The sequence below is a fragment of the Ailuropoda melanoleuca genome, chromosome 2 (genome assembly GCF_002007445.2).
Source record: "Ailuropoda melanoleuca isolate Jingjing chromosome 2, ASM200744v2, whole genome shotgun sequence".
Classification (NCBI taxonomy): Eukaryota; Metazoa; Chordata; class Mammalia; order Carnivora; family Ursidae; genus Ailuropoda; species Ailuropoda melanoleuca.
In genome coordinates, this window is record NC_048219.1 from 62,562,387 (window position 1) to 62,575,522 (window position 13,136).

A 13,136-nucleotide genomic window follows, 5' to 3' on the forward strand; every position below is an offset into this window, starting at 1 on the left:
GCAAATTAACGTTTCAGGGAGGAACAACACAGTTAAAATATTGTCATTAATTGCCATTCTTTAGATTTTTAAACATTGATGACATATTTTCTAATCTAATGTCTGTAAACAGCAGAGAAAACGACAGGCCAAACTTGATTCAATCCTGGCTCAATCATTTACTACTTGTATAACCCCAGCAAGTTACTTAATTATTGTGAATCTGTTTTCATATTTATTCAACTGAGAATACTACCATCATGTGGGATTATTATGAGGGTTAGGAATAATAAATATGAAGTATCTGACACAATGCTTGACCAATGGAGGGTACTCAATAGTAACTACTAAAGATTATACATAATCCTGAATCTCTTAAATGCTATCGTGGTTGAAAATCACAGGAATGACCCCCAAAATTTCAGGAAAGTTAAATAAAACCACATTTAAGATTTATCATTTTTGTTAATGTTTTGTTTCTCCATTCAGAATTTACTTAGATTGACCACCTCCGGGAGGTATTACCCAAAACACTCAGACTTTAACTGAAGGATGTAATACCAGGAAAGAGTAATGTCCAAACTTTTCCCTTTGAGGTTTAAATTAATTTAGTGGTCAAAATGAGTTTCTTTCTTAACAAAAGAGGTTATGTTACCCACTTAAATCTTATCACTGTGAATAAACCTTATTGTACAAATAATTCAAGATAAGAAACATGCTTTTGTATTCATGTTTAGATAAGTACTTATCATTAGAAAATAATAAAGGACAAGGAAATTGACCTAGAGCCACATTAATAAGAAGCATCTCTCTAATCAAACACATTAATTTAAATTACTTACTAGAGTACTTAATAATAGCATTTGAAAATTTCATGAGTCGAATCTCACAGATTCAAGATAGTGCCAGTTTAAAAAGTGTTTAGATACTAAGAAATCTGTTAACTGATATTAGGCAAGTATCCTTTTTTGCAATCTCAGTAATACCACCACGAAGGGAATAAGAAGACAAGAGTAAAAAGACTTCCCTCTATCCACAACGGTAAATAACACAAATCTATTTTAAAAGTATAAAGAAAACCTTTGTTTAACTGATGTAACTTATAACACCTAGACAAACTATCAAAGATTTTTAGATCACAATAAAAAAAATATTTGCCATGCAAATATTAACTGATCATTTTAGATCATGATAAAAAGGTTTGAGGAAAATTAATTCTCAATATTGGAACAGAACAATTCTTACTAAAAAGACAATTTTCTTAAATATTATTTTATCATAGTCAGGGATTCACAGAAAATATTTATCATGAAAAAGTCAGTCATAACCAGTAATAAACCAGTAATACAGTGTTGTTACAATACAGAGGAAGGAAGAAAGAAATATGTGAAGATCAAAATTTATCACTTACCTCATGATTCAGCTCTGCTATCTGATCTTTCAGTTCCCTAATATACTGGTTAGAATCAGACTTGTTAAGCTGTCCTTGAAGCTTTCCTTCTTCTTTCTGTTTTGTGACAACAGAACAAACCAAAAACAAGAGACAACTTTCACAGCATGTACTCAAATATTTAAAGATATAGGACAGCATAAAGGCATACCCTGTGGCTAAATTCTGAACTAATCCGTTCTCAAACTATCTCTGGAAAGCAATTTATAGTAAACTATACTGAATATTTCTAAATGACACTTAGTGGAAGTTGTTTACCACACATACAACTTACAAAATGTACCTTGGAGAGACTCTTAGAAACCAACAATTGAATGGGTCTATAGTGAAAAAATTACCCTAGAAATTCAAAGGCATTGTCCTAGTTACTTTGAGCACAAATGATTTTCTATCCATAGCATAAGAGATTCAATGCTTAGTGATAAGGTAGTAAGCCTCTCATAGCTACACTGGGAATCAGATTTTGCTTGGCGAACAAAGAAGAGAAAAAAGAAAAGGTTCTGCAAACCACTCTTAAAAGGGGAGGAACAGTTCTGAATCTCTTCTGTTTGATTAACTTAGGAATGTATGTTGGGAGTCCTAGATACAGCTGATTAAAAGGTGCTCCAATATTAACAGCTAGATCCAGAACCATAATGTGACCATTTTCCAGGGGTATATATTGGGAGGGGAGAAGCTGCCTTTTTCTTTACTATCTGAAAACAAATGTGTCTTTAAGACATAGGGTTGGGTGCCTGGGTGGCTCAGTCGGTTTAATGTCTGCCTTCGGCTCAGGTCATGATCTCAGGGTCCTGGGACTGAGTCCCACATCAGGCTCCCTGCTAAGTGGGAAGTCTGCTTCTCTCTCTCCCTCTGCCTCTTCCCCCTGCTCATGTTCTCTCTCTCCCCCCACCTCTCTCAAATAATAATCATAATCATAATCATAATCATAATAGACATAGGGTTTATTAGAGGATAAAACTGAATTGTTTTTGACATCTCCAGATTATTTCTAAAAGCCATGTGTTGATGCTTAAAATGTTAAGAAGCTCTGATCCAGAGACAGCTACTGAAACTACTGAAGCTCTGAGTAACTCCTGGTACCAGAAAAGTACCAGTTTACTTTTAATAGTCACCAACCCCTCACTTTCCTTCCATGAAGACAACCACTGTTGACAATATTTTAGTGTAATCTTCTCAGGATTTTGTACATATATAATCAAACACAATTGCACACACACACAATTTTTACTTATATTACGGACACTATGTACACTTTCCTATACTTATTACTCTTAAAAACCCAACATGCCCCTTGTGAGGCTCCCTGCTCTGTGGGGAGTCTGCTTCTCCCTCTCCCTCTGCCTGCTGTTCCCCCTGCTCCTGCGCTCTCTCTCTCTCAAATAAATAAAATCTTTAAAAAAAAAATCCAACTTAAAGATCATTTAATATCAGTACATACAGAGCAGAAAGATATACATTTCAATTTGAGTTTTGAAGTTTCTGTAAAAGTTATCTTAGTGCTATCTGAGTATTTATAGGCTTTTACAAAGTAGGTTTTAAAAAGTGCTGTAGGGGTCCTGTAAAATTACCTCGAGAGTAATGGGTTGTCCTGCGGAGCACTTTCCCATGTGGAGATCTCTACTGCTATCTTTCCACTCACAGTAAGAAGGGACCCTGGATATCATGTGGTTTGGTCATCTGCAGCCAAACACATGCTCTTTCTTTCTACACACCTTCTCCTAACATCCTTGGCAGAAAGAACTAACTAGAACTGTTCCAGTAACAGAATGGGTGGCTCCCCTATGAAGTCAGGGTACCGTTCCAACAGAACTGCTCTTCTGTACTGACCGTCCTTCCCACCTCGATTGCATTCTTATATACCCTTATTCTGTTCTTCAAATCCTATCGAATTATTCTTATAAGCCCACTCTTTTTGTTTTTCTGTTCTTCTCTTTTTGACAACCTGCCTTAAAAATCTTTTATTAGAATACGGCCTGCTGAAGCAGTTTAACTAATAATCATGTAGATATAAAAGAAAACTATAGTTCCTACAGGTTTTAAAACATTTCTTATATATTTGAGCACATGAATATCACATACAATCACTTAAGCAAAGAACTGTCTAATTTAGGGGCACCTGGCTGGCTCAGTCAGTGGAGCATGCGGCTCTTGATCTTGGAATTGTGAGTTCAAGATGCGTGCTGGGTGTGGAGATCACTTAAAAATAAAACCTTATATATTTATATCAAAAAACCAACTGTCTATAATTTAACAATTATAATCCAAATGTGCTAGGACTCTTTTTTTTTTTTTTAAAGATTTTATTTATTTATTTATTTGACAGAGAGAGAGAGACAGCCAGCAAGAGAGGGAACACAAGCAAGGGGAGTGGGAGAGGAAGAAGCAGGCTCCCAGCGGAGCAGGGAACCTGATGCAGGGCTCAATCTCAGGACCCTGGGATCACGCCCTGAGCCTAAGGCAGATGCTTAACGACTGTGCCACCCAGGCACCCCAAATGTGCTGGGATTCTTAAACATATTCAACAGACACTTTATGATTTGTAGCTATAACCCTATATTTAAGAAAAAAAATATTTTTTTGAGAATTTAGTAAGAAATACTGGTTTGAGCCAAAGCAATCCTGAGAAAGAAGAACAAAGCAGGAGGTATCACAATACCAGATTTTCAAGATATACTACAAGGCTGTAGTGATCAAGACAGTATGGTACAGCAAAAAAATAAAAAAATAAAAGCCGGGTGATGGGTATTAGGGAGGGCACGTATTGCATGGAACACTGGGAGTTACACGCAAACAATGAATTATGGAACACTACATCAAAAGCTAATGATGTACTGTATGGTGATAAGAAAAAATAAATAAAAATTAAAAAAGACAGTAATACTAAAACAAAACAAAATAAAAAATAGACACACAGATCAATGGAACCCCAGAAATAAACCCACGATTATGTAGTCAATCTATGACAAAGGAAGCAAGGACATACAATGGGGAAAAGAAAGTCTCTTCAATAAATGGTGCTGGGAAAACCGTATAGCTACAAGCAAAAGAATGAAACTTACAGCATACACAAAAAACCCCTCAAAATGAACTGAAGACCTAAATGGGACACCTGAAACCATAAACATCCTAGAAGAGCAAAGACAGTAATTTCTCTGACATTGGCTATGGCAACATTTTTTCTACATGTGTCTCATAAGGAAAGGGAAACAAAAGCAAAAATAAACTACTGGAAATACACCAAAAAAAAGAGCTTCCTGCACAGCAAAGGAAATCATCAACAAAACAAATAAGCAACAAGACAAAACCAAAAAGCAACCTCTGAATGGGAGAAGATATTTGCAAATGATATATCCAATAAGGAGTTAATATCCAAAAAACCAAACAATCCAATTAAAAAATGGGGAGAGGACTTGAGTAGACATTTTTGCAAGGAAGACATACAGATGGCCAACAGACATGTGAAGAGATGCTCAACATCACTCATCATCAGGAAAATGCAAATCAAAACCACATGAGATATCACCTCACCCCAGTCAGAATGAAGGGCTAGAATCAAAAAGACAAGAAATAACAAGTGTTGGTGAGGATGTGAAGCACAACGAATCCTCATGACCTGTTGGTGGAATGTAAATTGGTGCAGCCACTGTGGAAAACAGTATGGAGTTTCCTCAAATTAAAAATGTAATAACCATATAATCCAATATTTCCACTATTGGGTATTAACCCAGAGAAAACAAAAACACTGATTCAAAAAGATAAATGCACCCCTATGTTTATTGCAGCATTATTTGCAACAGCCAGTAAGGAAGCAACCTAAGTGTCCCTCAATAGATGAACAGATAAGGAAGATGAGGTATATATACAATAGAAAATTACATATCCATAAAAAAGGATAAGATCATGTCTTTTTAGACAACATGGATGGATCTAGAAGGTATTATGCTAAATGAAACAAGTCGGATTGAGAAAGACAGTTACCATATTTCACTTGTCAGTGGAATCTTAAAAAAAAAAAAAGGAAAAAATGAACAAACACACAAAAAGCACAATCAGACCTATAAATACAGAGAACAAACTGGTGGTTCCTAGAGGGGAAGGGGTGTGGGTTTGGGCAAAATGTGTGAAGGGGAGTGGGCTTCCAGCTGGGAATGAGTAAGTCACAGGGATAAAAAGCAGAGCATAAGGAAATGATACCGTCAATGATACCGTAATAGCAATGTAACGGACAGACGGTAGCTACACTTGTGGTGCACATACTGTACAAACTTGTCAAATCACTAAGTTGTACACCAAAAATGAATGTAACATTATGTGTCAATTATACTCAATTAAAAGTAAAAAAGGAGAAATATTAATTTGACCAGAGAAAGGTAGAACCAAAACAGCAGAGTGACTCAGAATCCTAAGCATCTCTGAAGACTTCCCCATCTGTTTTTTCATTTATGTGAACGAATAAAGTCCCTTTATGGTTTAAACCTGTTTAAATATGGGTTTCTTTTACTTGCAACCAAAGTAGTAACAGCTAACACTCTTGAGCACTTAACAGACCTTCTCAATTGATGTTCCCCAGAGGAATTAAGCCTTAACTTGGAAAGCATCATTGTATGCAATGAATTAACTTCCCTCCTATGCATCTAAAGTGGTACTATGTACCATCCTCAGAAGAAGTGAGAAGATAGTTACTCAAATTATTTTCTGTAAGACTTAATTCTCTTGTGCAACCCTGATAGAGACTGGGGCTAACAATGTTCTAGGAACTGTTCTGAGCCATTTACATGTAATCATCACAACTCTGTGTAATAGATACTATTATTATTTCTAATTGAGTGAACTAACAATTGCCTAAGAATTACATAAAGAGTTGATACATTTTTCTCCCTAAATTATAGCATTCTACACATAAGAAACACTGAAGCAGGCAGGAATATATATGGGGATTTATGCAAAGGACCAAGCAAATTAGCTTTTTTGGATTTGTTTAAAAAATCTCATGTCTTTGCTTGAATATTTATTTTAGCCCTCACTTATTTAAATGGGAATCACAATATAAAAAGAATTGAAGAGAAATGTTACAGCATACTTTCATTTATGGCCCTAAGCTAATGACTCACATTACCATTTATAGTTGTATAATACTGTTTACATGTAATTATGCCTGCATCTGATTTTTAATCACTCTCCTTTTTAAATATTTCAGAAACACAGGAAAAGAACAAAAGAACAATATAATAAAGACTAATAAATCCACTACCCAAAGTCAGTCTGTTTCATGACTACCATGTTCCATGATTTCCCTTGGTTCTAAACTTATTCCATCTCAGTCCTGTACATCTCAAAGTAGGTAAAGAATATGTCAAGCAGAAGGGAATAAGTAGTAAGGAAGTCAAGAAGGAAGAAAAGAAGAATGTGGAGAAGAGAGAGAGAGAAAAAAGAGAGAATATTCACTGACATAAAAGAAGCCATTATTTTTATAGAATGTATTTTCCAAATCCCATATGTGACATGAGGAACAGCAGCCTCAACTGAGTAGGTAGATATAGTTCCAAAGGAGACTTAATTTGATGAGAATCACTCCTTTGGGTATATATTCAGCTGTCTTCTTTGAGGGCTTTTAATTTGAGACTAATTTTAGCATCGTGCCATATAAATTGCCTTGAAATAGTTGATTAAATGGAAAGTGCAACTGACTACTAGGAAGAAATCCTTGGGGATGAGATGGAAAGGCCAGATATTTGTGGTTTGGAATCAGACTTAGAAAAGTCACCTTTACATCTGGTCCCCAGTGAAGGTGAAGTTCTTGAGGATTCTGGATATCCCAAAGCAAGAATATCATGCAGGACAAAATAAAATTCTCAGGGTGAATAAAATTACAAAGTCCAAGGTAAGTTCTAATGTTGTGAGACAGAAGTTCAAGAATGCAAAATACTTCAGGTTTGAAAGTCTATCAAATGACCAATTACCATAATTAATACCAATTCTTTATCATAGGGAAACCTGTATGAAAGAAAAGTTTGGCATGATAGGAATCATTAAATCTGTTTTACAAAAAGTGACTGACTCCAAAGATCTGTTTCCTCCAAAGGTGGGTCTTAGTAAGGTTTAGCCAAAAATTTTATGCCTTGATTTCTTTAGAGTATTTTATAAAAAACAGAGCAATTGAGAAATTTTACAATAAAGAAATGAAATGTTTTAACTTAGGGGGAAAAAAAAAGACTCCTGAAAGATATTTGTGAAAATCAAAGAAGCCCTCTTAACAGACTTTATGACTAAAAAAACCAGGTTTTCCTTGAATTTCTATTTATTGTAGAAAAAATGCAGAATTTCAAAGAGAAAAACTTTATATATTTGATTAAACACAACTGCATATAATTGTGCCTTTAGATTTAAATATAACTGTACATAAGTTTAATGTTAGGTTTCTTCTGGAAAGCTTTTACATACAGAAAGTCAAAAGTTTACCAAAAAAAAAATCTCTGATGCCCATTAAGCCATTATTTCCGCAGACGCACAACACCACATACCCAAGTAACGACTCATAAGGCACACTGACTAAACTGAAGGCAAAGAAAGGGTAATTCAGCAGCTTTGTGCTCTAGCAGAGACCCCATTCCCGCACAGCTGTCATGGTAGTAGCAAGCATACCAGTGTGACAGACACACCAGTCTGAAAGCTCTGCATCAGGTAGTCTGATTTAACAGTCTGCTTTAAGGGAATATAGCTGATATTTCAAAAACTGGAGTAAACTGAGAGATGTCCTAAATGCTATTTAATAAATTAAAGTATATAAATAACATTTTATCTAAGAATCTGTGATTTTTATGTTCTGCAAATGGGTTCTCATTTAAATATATTGATTCGAAGCTCTTTAGGGTCCTTTTTAAAGGTAACTAAATACACACTTACAATGCCAAAGAAATATCCAGTTAACTTATTATATTCTAAAAAGCGGGCATATAACTTCTGAGACAGTTATGCAATTACCTAATGTTAAAGATTTTTTTTTTTTTGCAAAAACTTTTATAGCTTTCTATTTTCAAGCAAGTCCACATGATTCTTTCCTGATAAGCAGGTGGGAAAATGTCAGCTATCCTAATAAATTTACCAGTAACTTGGATTTTCTTGGACGTTTTCTTTTGGTCTAGCTGATAACAACAGCAGATTGCCAGTTAAGTGGTTTCCTAAGCAAAACTAATTAGGTAAGTGACAAACTTAAAGAGCTCCAACACATCAACAAGTTTGGTAATTCTGTAATTTCACTGAACACACCTTAAATATATAACTTCTTGTCTTGCGATAAAAGAAACTTTATATTAAGAGAACATAAAGTAATATTTATAAAAAGCTTAAATTCACTTTCACTCTTGGATTTATCTTTCAGTAATTATTTTAGCGATTTCCATCATGATGTCTATAATTATCTAATTCATATTAAAGCCTTAAGATACAGAGTTCCATGTATGAGTATCTTAGTCAAAAGTTTATAAAAAACCTAAAGATATGCATGTCTAATTGATTAGGGATAGAGTATAACAACTTCACTTTAACTTACTCTGAAACGCATCAAAAAATAAGATAGCTGGAATGGTGGATGGGTAAGTATCTAATAAAGCAATAGATAAGAGAAATACATAAAAATATTAATTCCAGAATGGAATTAATGGAGGTGGTGGTGTTCACTGTACAATTCAACTTGAGTATGCTTGAAAATTTTCATAGTAAAATACTGGAAGAAGTCATCAATAAGGAAGCAATACAGGCCTGCCCCTCCCCCCACTGGAAAGCAAGCACTTAGTTCATACTGTAGTTCATTTACACATGTGAAGAGGTATTTACCTCCCACAGGTTACTTACTGATTCTTCATTTAAAATCTACCTGTTGCTCTAAGATTAGTACTTTCTTCATATTTTACTAGAAACATAAACGGAAAAATATTAAATCATAAATTAGTACTTCATTAAAACAATATAATTTTAGACTAGGCTGAGTTACAGTTCATCTCTATAGTATTTTAGAGTAGATTTTATGGTTGTTACATCAAGATCTATTTTCTCTCCTTCATTATGTAGTGGTCATAGGATAGGAATTATCCCCATTCTTAACCCCACAGGTAAGGCCCTGAACGGTAGGGTTTAAGCCAAACAGGATAATCACATCTGTTTGCACTGTGGCTGGTTCGGGTTTTGTTCAAATAGTGTGACTCTCAAAACTTTTACTGGAAATTATGGGTTATAGCTTCTTATTCTGGATATTATGACAACCTTATACCTATATGGTTCATTTGTTAGCCATTTTAACACAATGAGAAAAACCTCCTAAGGACAAAAGATGAGAAGCAGAAGGGTGCCTCGGTGATTCAGTCAGTTGAGTGGCTGACTCTTGATTTCGACTCAGGTCATGATCTCGGGGTCCTGAGATCGAGCCCTGCATCCAGCTTTGTGCTCAGCAGGGAGTCTGCTTGAGAATTCTCTCCCCCTCTCTCTGACTCTCCCCCTAGCCTCACACACGTGCGTTCTCTCTCAAAAATGAATACATTTTTATTTTACATTTTGACTTTTATTTTTAAAAATGAATAAATCTTTTTAAAACATGACAAGCAGAGCAGAGCCTTCAGAATCATGCCTAATGCAACAAGCTGGAACCCAAATCAAACTTTTCCTGAAATATATCCTAGTTCTGGATTTTTCAGGTACCTGAGCCAATAAATCCCCTTTATTATTTAAGCCATAAATATATCCAGAATGTAGTTTTCTGTTATCTGCAATAAAAAACATCCAATCTAACAGATATTTTTTAAAATATGGCTAAGTAAATGAACACAATAATATAAACAACATAACCTAGGAAATGCTTAAAACAGTAATTCCCAAAGATGACTATGGTTGGGAGTTTTGTAAAAGCACAGATTAAAGAATCTATTTCTGACCTAATGAATTCTAAATATCTGTGAATGAGTTTTGAAAATCTGTAAACTTTGAAAGCTACACAAGTGGGGGTTCTGATACAGTCAGAATGTAGACCTACACTTGAAAGACACTGGTTTGTACTACCTTTGAAAATGAACTATTTTTTAAATACAAATTCAAAATTTATTTATATGCCAGTTATAAAATACTTTTACCTTTTAAGAATCTCAAATAATATTTTACAAGTCTATACTTATTATAGAATTTACTTAGTATAATTTTATACATAAAAAAGAGGTAAATATTTTTCAACTACCACCACAATGGCAAATGTGGTAAATGACCACGACTCATAAATTTATTTACAAATAGTCTCTACATTCCCAGAGTGAATATATTTTAAAACAAAGGAAAACTGGTAAGGTTTCTTAAATTAATTTCTTTCAATTCTGCTATCAGTTTCACTTCATATTATTTCTACGTTAGTTTCAGCTGGTCAGTTCCCTGTCTACAGAGTTTGCTTCACTTTGAACTCAAATCCCTTTCTTGGTTAACCTAGCTCTCAAACAGAAGATAATACTATTTTAAAGTTTAGTAATGTATGATGAGGAACTAAATAAGGTTTAGGATCAGAAAAAAATCCCATATATATGACCCCTAGGACTGAATACTAAGATAACTAACTGTTCAAAAGAATGAAGAAAAACCAAAGATTTGAGGACCAGCAGAATCATTATTTAAAAACTTAAAAGTATCAACATCTATGAGGGGATATGACAATAAAGAAGGGATCCAATTTTCCAAAATTTTTATTAGGTAACAGGTTGATACAGTCAAAAATTAAGTTTTTTTAATATAACCATAAATGTGTACAGAGGAAGATTTAGCAAAAAAGAGCAGTGATTCTGGTGTCTGACTACTTGGACTGGTTTTTAATGACCTTAGGTATACCACTTCTGTTTTATCCCTGCAACCACTGGGAGCTATAATCCAGGAAAGGATGAGGTAGAGATGGAATGTGCCCAAGATGTGCCACATATTGTTACAGTTGACTGGAAAATCAGTACATGCTATAGTCAGCAGGAAAAAAGTGAATATTTATTTGTGCAATGTGTATACAGTCACAGTGGAAAGTGGACACTTTAATCAGAGATATCATCACCTACATCTACTGTACTCCAACATACTCTTTAAAAAGTTGAATAATTAAATGTGCTGGTGCATACAGCTAGAAGAATTAAGTAAAAATGTGAAAAGTTTTCTCTACAGCTCTAAGCAGCATGTATTCCGTGTGTTATATCGCAGCAAAACTGAGATGAATACAATGTTAACTTGCTTTGAACAAGTGTTTGGAAGAAAAAGTGGGGTTTAGCGGCGTTTCATATTAAAAAATATTGTGGAGGTGAGAGAAGAGGAGGCAGGGGCTCAGGTTTGTTTAAACTCACAAATTAAGCCTCAATTTCTAAATGAAATTGTAATAGGCATGTCTAAGAGTCCATTTGTGTTTCTTTATCTGTGTTTTTAATGCTGGTTATAACTTACCCTATCTTGCCACAGGAAGGACACTTCCTTAGAGACAGGAAGATAGCAGATTTTAAAAGCTGTGTTTCAAGCCATTGGCTTTTTAATATTCTGTGCAACCGGATAATTTGCTTAGAAGTTTTTGGGTTTTCTTAGAGAATTTGACCAGTTAATACCCAGTCAATGCACTAGATGCATATTTGACATAGCTGAAAACACAAAACATAAAAGCACCTAGTCTATTATTTTCATCCTGCAAAAGTTTCCTCTAGCTTTTCAGTTTTCCGAATTTTCTACACAGGAGCTCAAATAGTACAATACCCGTATACCCTTCAGCTATATTCACTGATTACTATTTTGCCACATTTGCTTTTGTTCTTTCTCTTTATATGTATAGATATCTTCTGAACCATTTGAATGTAAATTGCAGATATGACATTTCACTACTATATATTTCAGCATGCATTTCCTAAGAATAAGGAACTGTCCCACATAACTAAATGCCATTATCACACTTAAAGTAATAGTTTAATTTCACAGTATCATTGAATATGTAGCTCCTATTCAAATTCCCTTAAAAGGGCCCCAAATGGATTATTACTGTCCAGAATCAAACCGAGGTTTATGGTTATCTTTGGTTATTATATCTCTTTACCCACTTTTAATCTGTAATAGTCCCTCTGCTTTTTTTTGTCATGACTTTAATACTTTTAAGAGTCCAAGTCTAGAGACTGTATTATGCAAGGTAAAATACAAAAATTTCCCATTCCAACAAAACTCCAAGTACAGTTCTGTTTTCATTCCTTTTTTTCAAACCAAATAGGCAGCAGGATAAAACTAATATAGTGTATATTTAATGGTTGGTTAAGGGGGAAAGCATAGAAGACAGGGGCACAGAAACTTAAATATCTGAAGCCAAAGAAGCCAAATATATAGGAACAGCACTAGAAGACAGCATTTTATATATTATACCAGCAAGCATTTACTTATTATATTATTTATATATATTTGATAAAAGAGAAATATAATAAATATTAGTGGCTATATTTTTTGCCTCTTATTAAGAGACTAACCTATAAGTTTAACTCTTTGATCCCTACGAGATCCAAAGAACTCTCTCCATACTTCACATCACTTTAAACACACAGAAGCCTTTTGGCCTTTTTGTCGGCGAAAATATTCTATGTCAGAGGTAGATGACTTTAAATTCTGGGAAAAGCACAGGGTTAGTCACAAAGAAATCACTAAGAAAGAGAGAACCTGTCATAAAAGGAAAGCA

At 34.5% G+C, this 13,136-nt stretch overlaps 1 protein-coding gene across 11 annotated transcripts in view; it reads right to left on the minus strand.

The window, feature by feature from the left end:
• EVI5 (ecotropic viral integration site 5) overlaps nucleotides 1–13,136 on the minus strand; it is a 201,917-nt gene that overhangs the window by 24,604 nt on the left and 164,177 nt on the right. For 10 of the 11 annotated variants that reach the window (XM_034653911.1, XM_034653901.1, XM_034653904.1 and 7 more), the window contains one exon: nucleotides 1,391–1,486. The exons of the other annotated variant lie outside the window; for it this stretch is intronic. In XM_034653911.1, coding sequence (XP_034509802.1) covers nucleotides 1,391–1,486 — 96 coding nt within the window. The remainder of the gene's footprint in view (nucleotides 1–1,390; nucleotides 1,487–13,136) is intronic. 11 annotated transcript variants of the gene reach the window in all.